The 15,787-nt window shown below is 40.8% G+C and overlaps 1 protein-coding gene across 10 annotated transcripts in view; it reads right to left on the bottom strand.

Annotated features, from left to right (window-relative positions):
• BMPER (BMP binding endothelial regulator) overlaps window positions 1-15,787 on the bottom strand; it is a 141,848-nt gene that overhangs the window by 22,010 nt on the left and 104,051 nt on the right. For 2 of the 10 annotated variants that reach the window (XR_014943495.1, XM_085540012.1), the window contains exon 14: window positions 13,784-14,218. The exons of the other annotated variants lie outside the window; for them this stretch is intronic. Coding sequence is in view for 1 of the 2 variants with exons in the window: in XM_085540012.1 (XP_085396138.1) it covers window positions 14,188-14,218 (31 nt within the window). In the remaining variant the exon portion in view is untranslated. Of the gene's footprint in view, window positions 1-13,783; window positions 14,219-15,787 lie in introns of those variants that run through there. 10 annotated transcript variants of the gene reach the window in all.

Here is a 15,787-nt window from a genome sequence, read left to right as displayed (position 1 = left end):
AAATCTGGCTCTGTGGTAAAATATTATATTTATTTTCAGCAGTAGAATAATATCACATACGTTCATCGTCTCACCAGGGACAATTTATGAGATGTTTCCCTTATTCCCTCCTACATCTGGTCCTTCACAAAGCTTGCATCTTTCTTCAGGAATAGCATGAAAAATGGTATTTTCCTAATTCTGCTTTGAACCCTCCATTTTAGAAGTACAGTAGCAAGAAGAACAAGAATTGCTGGGAAGGTCAGTAAGGCAGAGCCTCTGCTCTAGGGACACTGGAGGCCATAAGTTTACCTGACCAGACTCAGTTCCCTACTACTCAGGCTCAGAAAATACTCTTCTCCTCCCTCTTTCCATTCAAATAGAATCTGAAATTTAAGGAAAACAGAAATACAATGCTAACATGCTCCAAAGACTGCAGATTGTGAGGCAAGGAAGGGTCACCCACTTACACATCTGTTTTGCACCATGAACTATCTGAGGGTAATAGCCAACACACTTCGTGTTTTTAATGTTAATCAGAAGCTGCAGTGATAGCAAGCACCTCTAATTACTGACATCAGCACACGAGCTTCGGAAGCATTCCATTTTCCCATTGTCCATTTTCAGACTTCATTTTGCATTCAAGTACGTGGGCAATTTGAAGCCCAAAAGTCAATGCAGTACAACATAGTACAAGTCAATGCAGTGTAAATAATTTTATAGCCCCAAAACATAACTACATTCATGTGCTAATACATTAATGTTTTGGGTTTTTTTAAGTCATAGTAGTTTGAAAAGCTTTTTCTCTTATATGTTTCCTGCAAAGCTTGTCCAATTTATGTGTGTTTTAAATTGTGAAATATCGTAAATACCATATTTACGAAGCACTTACAGGTCGAGAGCCTTGGCATTAAAATCTCCTATTTCACAAGAAATGAAGTAATGTGTTTGCTACAGAGTGTTGACAATAATCCCACTGTAGAGGTGGGGAAAGACTTTCAGCATCCTTACGTTGCTTCTTCTGAGGATGCTGCTTGGTGAGTTGCTAATTATTTATGTAAATATCTAATAACAGAGGGAAATCACCATTTCATTTAATGCAACTTGCATACTGCTCACTGAGTAGAAACAGCTTTCCTCACCAGGCTCGATTCAAACCAGAGGCAGTTGTAAAATTATTTGCATTGATGGTTAAATCTCACATCTGTGGTGACAGACGAGAGAAATGAGGCCTAATTTCTTCTTCAAAACCTGAAGGCAATGGGCAACTCTAACTAAGGAAGCCCTACTTTCCCTTTAGGAACTGGTTATGGGGAGGCACAGAAATAATGATGAAATGGCGAAGTGATTTCTCCCAAGTCACTCCTTTAGCAGGAGAATTGGCTCTGCTGCAATCTTCCTTCCTTCCTTCTATCTCCAGGCACTTCATCACTATAGGGGCATCAGCTTCAGATCATCTCTGTGTGATAGGCAGAGCCTCTCTTATTTTTTATTTTTACTTGCCATGCATTCCTGAGGATGAACAAAATGTACAGATCACACCCTGTGACCACAGAGTGATATCTAAATCATGTTTCTGGGATGCACATGCTTCCTAGGGTTTCCTCTGATGCTGCCTGAAGTACCACAGACATATGCTATCCGGCCTCTCCAAATCACAGCCCTTCACAAGGGGAACGCCTAGCACTCAGTCTCCTGCATCTGACTTCCAAGAGCAGCAGGGAACATATGCAGCTGGGGGAGATGTCCCTGCCTCGTCACTATCAGTGGATTACTTGTCTGGTATTTTCCAGACTTTTTAGATATACACTGTCCTGGCCTAATGTCCTGGCTATATCATTTTGGATTAATCAGGGCTGAGCTATCCAGGTCAAAAACGGGTTCATTAGGGGTAACATTCAAAATGGAGAGTTCTTCTTGACAATAGAAAAAACAAGTGCTTACCCATACTATAACCTGAAATAACACAGCAGCAGCTTTCCAATAACTTTATAAAAATCTGTAAAACTAACTAGGCATCATCAGTCATGATGACAATCCCAGCACATATTTTCTTTTTCCTGTTTTCTGTGCTATCAAGAGACCCAGAGAGATTTTTCCATTAATTATACAAATGGGGAAATGTGAGGTTAAAGGCTGAAAAGAAGAGCTTGGCTAGGAGCAGCTCTTCTTGACTGTTATAATTATCTATTATTGTTGTTATTATTGTTCTATCATCAAAAGAAATAGCTCTATTGTTTTGCACAGCAGAAGTTGCAAGGCCCCGTGATTCATTGTGTGCATTTGTACAGCACTCTAGGCTAGGCTTAAAATATGCTCCTCTATTAATCCTAAAATGACATGTGAACCTGCACAGAGTTTCCTGGGGTGGCCTCAAGCAAACCATCTCAGTTGCAGTGAGATGGATGAAAATTGTGCCACTACAGTCTGACCCTGAGCTAACGTAAAGGGGCTGAGATCTATAGAAATTGCCAGGCCACAGGCTTGTACTGAGAGCATGAAAAGAAAGCTTTTCTTTCATTCCTTGGTGCCAGTAACAACTGGCAGTATGTGACATATGCTTTGTCCTCACGTCCTGCAACACAAATGGACAGTCTCTTTCAGGACCTCCACTTAAACAGCAACAAATTTCTCCATCCAGATATCCTATTGCATTGTCAGTCACACTTGCTATCTTATCCCCAGGGAATTTCCAGCGTCTTTTTATTCTGGTTGGAGTGCAAATCCTGCCACATTAGGGAAGCACTTCTGGCCCCCAGAGCAGCCCTTTTCCCAGAAACTTACATAGGAAAACTCATGGCACTCTGAAAGACCACGTGGTGGAACTGAACCTTTTCATTCTAAATCCACTTTTATTACTGTTTCCAGCCATCACAGGAATCTCATAGTGTGCAAGTCAGAAAATGCAGACACCAGAAATCAGCTAAGTGGAAATGTCTCTCACTTGCGATTGCAGATCAAGCACCCAGCTGTTGTCCTCAGCATTAGCCTCTCATAGAGACTCTGAAATCTGGCATGACCTCAATGCTGCACTCATCAAACAGAAAAAATGTGCCAGTTCTAACTTCTACAGCCTGCATCTCCAGCTCTCCTTCCTTAAAACCTGCTCCTCAGTAATGCTGTCATAAGTTCAATGGAGAATACTGATAGTAAAGCTGCTGGGTTCTTAGGAGACCTAAATGCAGGACAGCAAGCCCCTCCACAACCACATTTCTACTCTCTGCCCACTAACTGGGCAACAAGGACAAAGTAAAAACCCCACTGCTGAGCCAATGGATAAGCCGCCAGGAAATTTCAAACTGCTCCAAGCATGTTGGCCAACGGAAACCATGATGTAAAGTTCAGAAGAAGGTCACTGCTTCAGAATCTATTTCTAAAGAGAGATTTTGTTATGGTTTTCCTTTTGCATGCATGCCTCAATACAGCGAGAGTACCAGAGGCAGACAGAGAAGGGTGGATGTAAAAAAAGACATCCAAAGTAAATTTTGAAGTACTTTTTGCCTGGGTGGTTCAGGCACATATTTTCAGCCTTTGGTACAATTTGTGCATCTGAAAAACTCTACAGTGTTGGGCATTAAAGTAGCTTGAGTGTCTTCTCATGTTCTGCACAGCTGATAACCCACTTGCATTACATGGTTTGGAGAACTGGACTGACAAACTGCAGTTCCATGACAACCTTTGAGGGGATTCACTCTGAATTTGGAGACTTAATCTTGCATACTCACATTTTAATTTGCATACTCACATACTTATATTGAAGTTGGTACTCTCTCCTTCATTAGGACTTCCACCTTTGCATTAAGCAAGATAAAAAGACCACCCTATGTTTTCTGCCAGAAGCTGTGTGCTCTGCTTTGACTAAGGTCCTCAAGGAGCTCTACACATGCTAAGACAGCAGATTAAAATCTAATTTCTTGCGCAATTAGGATGTAGACTTAGATTTTTCAGAAGTAAAACAGAAATATGACACCAGTTCATCCCCAATTGTTTTCCTCTCATGCTGTGTTTCATGGCAACTTTCTATATTTGAAGGCAATCGTCCCACATGGAAACTCATCTCTTACAACAACCCATAATCACCTACGTGGCTATCTGGATCAAGCCCACATGTACACTGTGGGATCACAATGACAGAATGCAGGTTCAGAGATGATACAACCATCACAGCTAAACTGCTGAGAGAGCTGATAGTCTGAAGGTCTCCTGTAATCCTACTACCTGTACACACATAATCCGCTAACTGGCCACTAGGGAGTTCTTGCTGAGCTGACAAAATATTTACCTACAATCTGTTGTGGCCACTACCTGGGATTATACTTCTCATGAGGCGATCACTTGAAACTTCTCTAAAGTACAGAGCGTACAAACACATGACAGAACATTTTGAGAAAAATCAACTCACAGTGGAAACCAGGGAGGAGACACCACCACATCTTCCCCCCTTTGCATCACCATTGTGGAGCCCTCCAATGAAGAATTAAATAAATGGCTTATGAGTAAAAAATGACAAAGGATAATTAAAATTAGATTTAACTTTATCATTGCCTTTCTTTGGCGTTTTCTGCAATACTAATGTCAAAAGATTAATATGTTTCCTGTGTAATTGTAACCACAATTGCTTCCCAAGGAACATTCAGTACAACACCACTGCAGGTCGCCCTCTACCACCACAGTGTTTTTCCATGGCATCCCCCTGGGGACTGTAACAGCTGAGAACACCAGCATGCAGTTCTCAAAGCATGAGGCATCCTTTCTGGGCCTCAAGATCCAGGCCTGCAAACAATATGGGAGAAAAAAAGATGTTGTCTACCAGAAAAAAACAAAAACAAAAAACAAAAACAAAAAACAAAAACAAAAACAAAAAAACACCAAGAGACACATCACGCAACCATGGGCTACAAAGCACTGTAGGCCACCAAGGACAAATCTTTTACATCCCTGTTCTAATCAGTATTAAACTCATTACGCTATACTGATCTAAAAATATTATCAGTGGGAGGAAAAGCAGGTTTACAGATTAGCTGTCAAAATGTCCCATACCAACACTGCACTACATGACTGTGACCTTACAGGCGTGCATAAAACTCACACAAGGGTTTTCACTGAAATCAATCAGCAAGCATTCAAACTGGCAGCAAGCAAGTGGCTGCCAGTTGCTGCAGATAAAATGCTCATCACATTGCAGTCTGACTCGCTGTATATTAAGCACATTCAAGTGAGAACCTGAGTGATTTGTCTGGGCCATTTTCATTTTTGGGACACGAATTTGACCTGAGCCATTTCTCTGAACCAATCGCTTTTCTAAGTGACTATCAAATTTCTCACAACGGCAGGAGGAAGATTTCCTCCTAGGCATAGCAGGAGCTTAGGATGTGTCAGATAAATGCATCAAAGAGGAGATTATTCCTGAATTCTAAAAGCCCACTGGAAAAATATATATGACATCCCCAAGGCTGTCTGACACTAGCATCCCTTGGCTGGGGTTGTTAGACAAACAGTCCATATTTTACTTAGAGTGAAAAAACCACACACTCTATGGTTCTCTGACACTCTTTAATCTTAACACAGCTGCAAGCTTCTTTCAACAAAGAAACCTTCTGGGTGAATGTGACCTTTGGATAAGTCCTTGCATATTCTCTGTGGTGGTATTTATTGTTACAGTCAGGATAATGATCCCCATTGTGAACAACCCTGGGAGGGACTGCACTTTCCAGCAGCCCCACAGACCTGTAAATATGTTCCTCCATCACTGTCACACCTGTACTGCAAAAGGGGAAAACAATGGGTCAAAGTAAGATATTCTTTCACATCTTCATTTGGGTTACTGCACAGTTTGATGATCTGGAGCAGAGAGACAACATTCATATTTACAAAATATAATGTTCTTTGGAGAACATTAAGAAATTTTCAAGTTGAGGCAACTGGCTTCTGGAAGACTCTGGAAGAAGCTACTACTTTTTTTCTGGAAACGCTAGGTATCAGGGCATAATGTGTTTTCCTCAGCAGAAAGGAGCAGGAAAGCATCACTGCTCTTGCAGAACATTCACATTCAAAGCAGACTGTGGATGTTACAAGAGAGGAGGACAAACCAACACAAGCTTTGCAAGTTAAACCACAAATCTCTTTGCACGCTTCCAGCAATACCATTACTCTTCAGCTAAAGCTGGTTCTCTTGCAGTTGACCCTCAACAACAACAACAACAACAAAAACAACCAAAAAGAACAACAAAGAACTTTCTGTGCCTATCGCACATAAGGAAAATAATCCTCTCTTGGTCATTTCATCCTTGGCTCACAACACAATCCTTTTGCTGAGCCACCAAGAAGCCAGAATTCAGCCTGACCATGTAATTTGACAGGCTCCAGGCTGTCAAGGAAGGGGGGTGTCAAAATCTCCTGGGTAAACTACTGCTCCTGCTATTGAATATATTATTGAATGAGTTGTGGGCTACTTCATGGAACACGGTTCTGTCTAGAGCTCTGAGAGCAGAACTAACTTTACTCTCACCACTTGACAAAAGATGGATCAAAGAGCTAGTTCATGTCAAACTGGAGGGCTTTCTCGCATCTAAATGTAAAGCGGACTTCAGAATGTTATTAGCACCTTAAGCTTAAAAACGAAGGATGCAATGCTGCCAGACTCAAGCCAGCATCTGCAGGAGATTAATTTCATGGAGACTGAAAAAATAGCAGTGCTCAGATGTTTAGTAATGTATATAATTCCGACAACAGTCAGAAGCAGGCAAAAATACATATGCTGCATATGTAGGAATGATAGTCACGCAATATGTTGGTTTATGCGATCAGGCTCTGATCTCTGACTTTCCTGGCTCAAACTCTCTTGCGTTTCAGACACCTGATGTTATGAGTGATAAAATGTCTAACACAAAAGGAAGAACAGTTGTGACCTGGAATGAGTTTAGCTGTGTTTTCTTGCTTTCCAATATGGAGGAGCATGTGTCACAAAAGTGCCCAGACTGTTTGCAGTAATGAAGACATAGTCAAGGACCGTGTATATGTAAGACTTATACCAACTGCAAACTTCAGAAAACTGTGCTGTCATAGCCTGAGATAGAAATGTAGTAGTAGGACACCATAAGATGCTCTAATTACTGCTGTTCATAGTGTACCCACTCAACACTTCCTCCCCTAGGCTACCAATCTAGCATTTTTCAAGCACTCTATGTAATCCTACCAATTCTGTTTCAAAGGGGTATAGCCACAAATAAAAGGCTCTTTAAAGCAACACTGCAATGCTATATTCTATAAAGCATTATAACTAAGTTAGTTGCGAAGTTTGATTGAAAGGCAGAGAAACACGTTCCTAGCTTTGTAAAAGGTTGCTATTGGATGTCTATACCAAACGAACTTCTGTTTTCAGTCAGCATCCAGACTTACTAGGCCGTAGGGGAAAAATCAGGCTTAGTTTCCTCTCAGTCAGAATTGGTTCTCAAGTTAATAAATCATAATATTGACCACAACAGAACCCAGTAACTGTTTAAGATCTTCTTCTGGGCTTTAATTATAAACACTGAAGAAATTTGTCAACTCCTGACTTCCTAGTCATATGGAAAAGCTTTTAAGCATTCTGCATAGACCACTGTCTATCAGGCTCATCACGGTTATGGAACTATAACATATTCCACCAACAACACTTTGAGCATGTACACAGGATCTTTAACTTTGGGTACGACTTTGAACCCAGCGTCTGCATCTGCTCCAAGGATAGTGAGGACAGTGAAGATAATAAATAGCATCTTTTTATGTTGCAAGAGTTATTAATTCCAGTCCCATTGCAAAATTTCTTATGCTCATATAAAACAGCAGCTTTCAAATACAGGGAATGTTGAGAGAAATCTCTGTGCTATTCCATAACTAGAAAGCACTCCTGGCCAAGTACTTCATCATTTAGAAAGAAAGCATATGAATAACACTGAGAGACAAAAGAGACAGGTGAAGGAAAATCTCTGGACTATAAGACAGCACAGTTTGTATGCAGCTGATAAGAGAAACACGTAAAGTGAATTCCTAGTCTCAAAAACCAGATGGGAATCCTGGCTAGAGACACAGCCTGGCTACCTCGTAACAGAGGCTGCAATTATGGAATAGATTACATCAACTCAGATGGCAGTCTAGAGATCTTGGGAGAGAGTAAGGTCTAATGAGATGATTCCTTGCCAGAGAAGGTCATCCTCTCGTTGCCTCTGTGCCACTGTGTTTTGTGTGAGCTAGCCAAGTCATGCAAAGTATGCTTTTCATAGGTGACTGCTGTCTGCTTTTCTCTTGCACAGGGAGTGGGTGGAACACCAGGTTAAAAAGACTTTGTCTAACCAGACAGATAAACCATCCAGAGATCAGTGCAGGTGAGGGAAATGAGAGCTGAAAGATGAACTAAATGTTTTCTTATTAATGGTCTGAAATAATTTTTTACTGTACTTCAATGTTATGCTTGTGGGTGTTTTGTTTGTTTATTTGTTTGTTCATTTGTTTGAAATTAGAGCTCTGCTACCAATGTTTGCAGTGAAGAACGGGGCCTTCTGTAAAGTGAAGAATCATGATGCGTACAGTAGGAACTGCATATTTCAAATGTTAACTAAATACAGAACAATTAATACATAGGATCTGAATGCATATTTACAAAACCAGTGGCAGATGAAATAATCGCCCATTTGTCAGATCTTTGTAATTTTACTCTGATTACCATAGGACCTTCAAGCTCTTCAACTGATATCTTGGTGATCTTTCCCCATATTGCCAGCAAGTTGCCATCAATGCAACATGTAGGCAGACAGACGAGCAGAACAACAAAATGGACTTTCAAACCTCAGCATGGACCTTGATTTCAGAGAACAGGGTATGTTTTTTTCTTGTATATTCACACCAGCTGTTCCAAAAGCAAGCCTTCTATAGTCCATTCCTTGTTTCATTATTAAGTTTTGACTCTTTTATTATGTTTTTACTTGCCATAGACACACTACTGCATGCACTACTAGCAGGCTGTTGCTTAGCTGGGCCTTAAAAGAGCAGAGATCTAGTTCCTTACATAGTAGCAATGCTTTCTTCTGAAAGCTTTAGAAGAATGTGCACTTAAACCAGAATATGACAATACGCTTTTTGTGCATGTGAAACCTCTTAAATACCATCAGAAGGACTTGAGCTTCAGGCACAGAAACAGGCACTTTTAGATTTTAATCTCAAATCTACTCTTGGCTTCCTGTACAGCAAAGGACTCTTTCTTCATTTCAACAGCTTTAAACCAAGGTGCAGTGAGAATTAAATGTTTACACTGCGATTTGAAAATATAAAGTGCTAAGAAGGAGCACTTAGGAAATGAACTTTGTAAACTTCTTCCTTGCTTCCATGGCATCCACCATACTCAACAGCCTCTTATTTCATGTACTCATAGAGTACATAACCTTAAGCACTCAGTCTCTGTAAACTACATACCTCACTTCAGAGTTGATGTACAAAAATCAGCTGTCTGAATACCTTAACGCTTACGAGAGCTTCCTCTGGAGTAATCATAGGAGAAATGATTTGTTATTAAATTTTCACATACTGAATTTATTTTAGCTTTTATGTTTTAGGAATATGTTACAAACAGAATGCTGGTTATAGGAGTACCCAGGAATGCAAGAAAACATATGGCTTCAACTCCCTTCAGTATCCCCAGCACATTCCCCACCAATTTTAATTTCAACTGGCTTAAATGGGGGAGTCAAGGAGAGACTTAAAAGCTTTCATCCTCTTTGTATCACAATGAAGATGTGAAATCACTGCACCTGCTCTCACAAACACAGAGCCCTTCACTTGGATACAAACAGATCCTTCTCACTCCCTTTGGATGAAGAAGGGATCATGTGCTGCATATTTCAAAACCAGTGGCATTTTAAATCCTGCTCTGCTCCAAGATGACACAGGGAAGTTCAAGCCATTAGCACTCTCCCCATGTTAGGAAAAGTCTGCTCTGATGAGCCCACCAGAGGCACAGATAAGCATATCTGATCTGTGCATGCGCATTTCTAATTGGCACCTCAAAAGATTAAAAGGTGAGTGAACCTGGAACAAACACGTGCATGCAGTTTGTGCTATGTAGCTAATCAGAATATTAGTTATTCTGATGGTAAATACTTGAGATGAGTAAATACATATTCCTGTATAAGCACAAGTGCCTACACCCATTCTTGCTTTATTTCCAGCAAGTCTTTTATTTACAGCACTGCTCAGATGTTCTTGAGTACAATAACCCTGTGGTGTTAAGATAGATCTGAGCAGGCTCTGTCTGCTTATCATGTTCCAGTGCCTGGTACTCACCTGCATTTGCTCCTGGTGCTCTGCTGTCAAGGGAGCTAATAGTCTGCAGATGGAATGGCAGCAGCAGGGGCCTTCTGAAAGAACTTGAGCTGTGCAATGTAGTTAAAGAGGCAATGGGAATGAACTGGAATATATCAACACCAGGAAGGATTTCTGTGCTGTATGGGTGATGCAGCACTGGCATAGGTTGCTTGGAGATCACCAGAAGTGCCTGGATGGGGGCCTAGGCACCCTGCTGTATCTCTGCTGGGGCCCAGGCTGGACCAAATGGACACAGAGGTCCCTTCCCACCTCAACTGTTCTGTTATACTGAGGCCTTACAGCGAATGGCAAAGAGATCATCACTACAAACTGTCATTGCCGTAAATGGCTACCACAAATCTCACAAAAAGTAAAGATCCCCGGTGATCTCTAAAACTGGGAACAGATTTCTCTGCTAACAAAACAACCAGAAGAAAGCTTACAGTTCAGTCTAGCCCATATAAAGTCTCCAGAACAACCCTCTCACAAGTGGCAAGTCAGTTCTCCACCACAGCAAAAGCAGGCAGGATAAGCTGTTCTGGGCTGTCAAAGCCTTCCTAAGGCAAACTTTCTACAGAAGTTTTTTCTGTGCTGGTCACAGCTCACGTCCTGCTTTGTCTGGTTATCCTGCCAGAAGCATAAATGAACTCATAAGAATAACAGGAGGATTAGGTTAAGCTTATTTTTAAAACGTTTCCCACAAATTCATCTCATTTGCCTGCTTATAAACACCCTCGTTCATCTTTGCTGTGTGTCTAATTAGGCAGGATATACTGCAGGTGGCTTAAAATAGGAGCTGAAATATAGTAGCTTTGCAGTTATGCATGTTAAAAGAAAGGTAATTAAAATTTCATGCTATGAGCTGTAAACTGATCATCTCAGGAGCCTGAAAGGGATTTCTCGGCCATATATGACATGGCACAGTTGGCCAGCTACAGTATGGGTGGGTTTCCCCTTCCTTGCAACAATTATTAGCTTCAGCCCAAGGCAGAATATGAGATGTGATGGGTTGGTTTCCTGAATTATTTATTCACGGAAATAGCAACATTTAATTTTATTTAAAATCAATACTGCAATAAATTTAAACATAAAAAGATCAAATTAAAATAATAATAAAAAAACAACTAGCAAAGAAAGCCTTGCTGTGAGCATGTCCTAGAAGCTAATTAAAATGAGACTGAACAGAGGTCTTGGACTCTGTAGCACTTGTAGTTAAAATACTACAGTATCTGAGAGACGCACAGAATATATTCCAATGATGCTGACAGCTTTTCTGAATAGCATCCCTCCAAAAACAGGATTTACTTTTGCCCTTAAAAAGAATACTTCAGAGAAGCATGTATTTGTACTTTGGGTGTGGATCAGATTGCACTAGCTGACAGGTGGAGTCTTTTAAAACAGTTTCTCAAGGGAGGATCCCACTCTGCTTTTCTAGTAGTTCCTCCCCACACCTGCTCTTCTCTTCTGTTTAAAAGTTATGCATTGTATTACATTACTGAGACATCGGGGATATTTTCCAAAAAGTGAAAGGGTCCTTTTAAAAACATATATGCGCACCAGGGATGTGCTTTTGTTTTGCCAAAAAGTAACAAGTCTTAGTGCACACTCATGCTGACTGGGATATAGTGGCACGTTAAAGAGTCAGTTTTAATAAGGACCTTGGGGATGGGCAACTGTATTATAAAAGCTATGCCTGGTGTGTGTTTAAAAGCCTATGAGATAAGGTTTGAAAAATGTGAGGGATGGCAGCGCCAAGTGTTGCAGAGTACTTCTATGAACCCTCAGAGCTGAGAAGAAAGAAATATGAGTGACCTCAAATTACTGAGAAACAGGAGTGACCTCTGAGTTGCATGTGGCCAGCCAAATTATGTTGTCTGCTTCACAAAGCCACCCCTTAGATTTCACTCAGCTAAAATGTGATGGGGCAGACAGGATCTGGGAAGCCCAGTCTGGATGCATTTCACTTTTTGTCTACTCCAATAATGAAAGAATCCTCTGCCTCTGAACCAGTTTAACCTGTGATATAGAAGATGGTAGAAAGACTAGTCCAGGGTTGCTAATGCACAGATCTGTGTACTAAACCTGCATGGGACACTGACAGTCACAATGAGGAAATCACTTCCTTCAAATATAGCATCCCATGGTCTTCAATGAACCAGGATTTTATCTCAGAACTCCAGGGCACTGTGGACCAAAGCCAATGAACCAAACAAATAAAAATAAATAAATAAATAAATAAATAATAGTAGTAGTAGTAGTAGTAGTAATAATAATAATAATAATAATAATAATAATATTAATGTCAGACTTCTTTTAAGAGCAACCCAGGAACAACCAGTTCTACAAATGCTTTCCATATTGGCAAATGAGAAGTGCATTTATGGCACCCTACTTATTCTGTTAGATCTCTACCCCTTTCCTGCCTTCCCTACCATACTTTACAATCACTTCTGTCACAGTCAGATTGACCTTACATTTTCACAGAGAGTCTCACATCTGTCAGACAGAGGGCAAAGAAGACAATATTTTGTTATGAAACACCTGACTTGAATTTCATTGAGATGGGTAATAAACCAAAGACAAATGAAGTTTTACTAGGAAGAAGCAGGTTTTTGTAATAAGCCTCTATATATCAGCATGCACCATAATCACAAATTGAGCTCTTTCCTGGCAAAGAGCAGAAAAAAGCCTCATATTACACTTGCAAGCAGTAGAAAATAACATCTCATTCAGTGTAAAGAGACAGCATCAGGTAGGGTTGTGATCCCATAATTAGGTAAGAAAAACAGACACATTCCAGACATGCCATCCTTTGAAGCAAAGGAAAATTCTCTGTGTTTTAATCACAGAATAGTATGTTGCTTCATCTGGTCTTCCTATAAAAATATTTCCTTGTTTAAAAAAATAAAAATAAAAAAAAAATCATTAGCTTTCCATATAGGGAAGCTCAAAGTGGGTCATTGGGGAAGCATGCGTTTTTTGGCTAGAAATAAGCCATGGATAGTCCCAGGTGAATGGTGTCTGTCCAACACCACAGTCTTGTCAGATTTTGGAGCCCTCTCCACCCTCATCCTCCCCCCTGCCCATTCCCAATACCTCAACAGGAAAGGAGACATCTGTGAATCCTCTGGCACTGCTTCAATGTTTTACAGCTGTAATAACCACTGATACAAAGAGAAGAATGTTTTCTAGCCCAAAATTCCTGAGGTATTTTTTCTAAACAGACACAAGTGGACGGGGCTTGGTTATGTGAAAAAAACCTCACCAGGGGCAGGGGTATGGAAGAAAGATGAAGAGGAATCATGATCCACAGATAACTGAGCTCAGCTTGAGTTCAGATTTATCTTTCCTGGCCATGCAACTTATTTGTCCAAATCCAAGCTTCTAATCCTTAAAACGAAGCAGTACTTTTCTGGCAGCTTGCACTAACTCTTGGATAATCCAGATGAAAAATACTACATGAAGAGGCTTAGAATTGTGATGATTTTTATGTATACATAAGGTGGTATTTTTACAGTGCTCTTTATCATCAGTATATAGGTAGCAAATTTTGACACGTGTTGCTAGGAATTACAGAGTTCATCAGTCAGCACAAAGTTTCTTTTCTTCTACTTGTCAGTGCTGTCAGGTACCAGCACTCAGTCCTGGTGACTCTTACATCTGTGTCAGTGAGTTCATCATGGCATTCCACATGATTCACAAGTGTGACTCGATGGCAGGCATTTAGAAGTGGTTTAGGGTGTAAAGTCAATTCCTATAAGGGCACAAAGTCAAGGCAGCCCAGCCAGATAGATGTGGAGAATGTATTCCCAAGCACCTGTACTTTTGTAAGGCTTGGCAACACCAGCTCTCTTGTTACCTACACATTCAGGCTTAGTTCTTTGCGCATTTCTCCAATACAGATCTGCAAAAGATCACCTTGTATAAGTAGAATGACATAAAGCAGAGTATTTCTGAACAGAAAGCTTGAATTATTAAGCATTTAATAACACAGGCAGCTAAAACTTGGGATCACTTCACATAGATAAAAGTCTCAATGACACTGAACAGAATGAGAAGGACAGAACGACAGAATGAGAAGCTCATGGGAATCTCAAGTCCTGGTGAAGATTTGCTTAAAAAAATATGATTATAATTTCAAATATTTTTAAATTCCTTCCAAACCAGAAGCTCCCTGGGTCGCACAGCTGCTCAGTGACAATTTGCCCAAAAAGCTGAGTAAATTGTTTCAACCTGAGCTCCTCTCTTCTGTGGTTACATTGCTGTTAGTTCCCAGAATTAGGGTCAGATTCAGGAAGGAGGTCAGGCAGGAGTAGTTACCTCATCACGAAGATGAGCAGGAGAAAGGGGTGTCCACTTGAGCACCATCCACAGCTTCATAGTACCATTGCATTTTTTGAGCCAGTACTACTAGCCCTGACCTGAAGTGGATACAGGCCAGCTGTGTCATTAGGAGGTAGAGACACAGCTGTTGAGGCTGAGGCAGGGGTTGACACAGGCAGCATTCAGGGCTGCAGCCACCCTTTGACTGAACCACATGAGCCCCAGAACTGCCTGGCCTTAGCTGGAGCAGTGCAGGAGACTGCTGTGCCCTCATCAACAGCCAGGAGCAGAAAACCTTGCAAGGAGGATTTTGCAATATGCACCCTTGGCAGAAAACAGAAGGCTACAGGGATCCTAATTCCAACCACTCCTTGAACATGGAGTGGGCCCTTCTGAAGTCATTCTTCAGCCGACATTTCTTTTGCACTATCCTGCTGAGTGAACATAGAGGCATAACCACATGAATTTTACAGCTGTAGGACATCATTGTTAATGGGAGAAAAAGCCCTAAAAACTTTTGCTTCAAACCCTTGTTCTCCATCTTTCAAACAGAGCTTGTAATTAACTTAGCAATGCTGCAGCTCACATGTTCTCTTCAACCATACACAGCATATCTGTCAAGCCTAATAAAAGAGAGCTGATGGACTACACAACACTGCGATTTATGCACTGATGCTAAACAATAACATTTTCTCTAGTTAAATGGTAAATTTCCAGAAAATTAAGCATCTGAAAAGTTAACTACACAAGGTAACTGAAAAAGAAACTCACTAATTCATTACAGTGGAATAAAATCAACGCTCTAAAAAGGAATATTTGAGACAAGAACTGCAAAGTAGATTTGCAATTCCCAAATGTCTTTGATTAAGTGATTCAAGTGAATTATAGAATCATAGAATTGTTTGAGTTGGAAGGGTCTCTTAGCTGGCTGTCTAGTCCAGCTTCCCTGCAATGAATAGGGACATCTACAGCTCCATCAGGTTGCTCAGAGCCCTGTCCACTCTGACCTTGAATGTCTCCAGAGATGGGGCATCCACCACCACTCTGGTCAGCCTGTCCAGTGCTTCACTGCCCTCATTGTAAAAAACCTTTTCCTCGTATCCAACCTAAATCTACCCTCTTTTAGTTTGAAACTATTTCCTCTTGTTGT

This window comes from Coturnix japonica, chromosome 2 (assembly GCF_054131305.1).
Source record: "Coturnix japonica strain WE chromosome 2, WE-NBRP24, whole genome shotgun sequence".
NCBI classification, from domain to species: Eukaryota; Metazoa; Chordata; class Aves; order Galliformes; family Phasianidae; genus Coturnix; species Coturnix japonica.
Note: the sequence above shows the minus strand (reverse complement) of the source record. Positions and strands in the feature narration are given on the sequence as shown.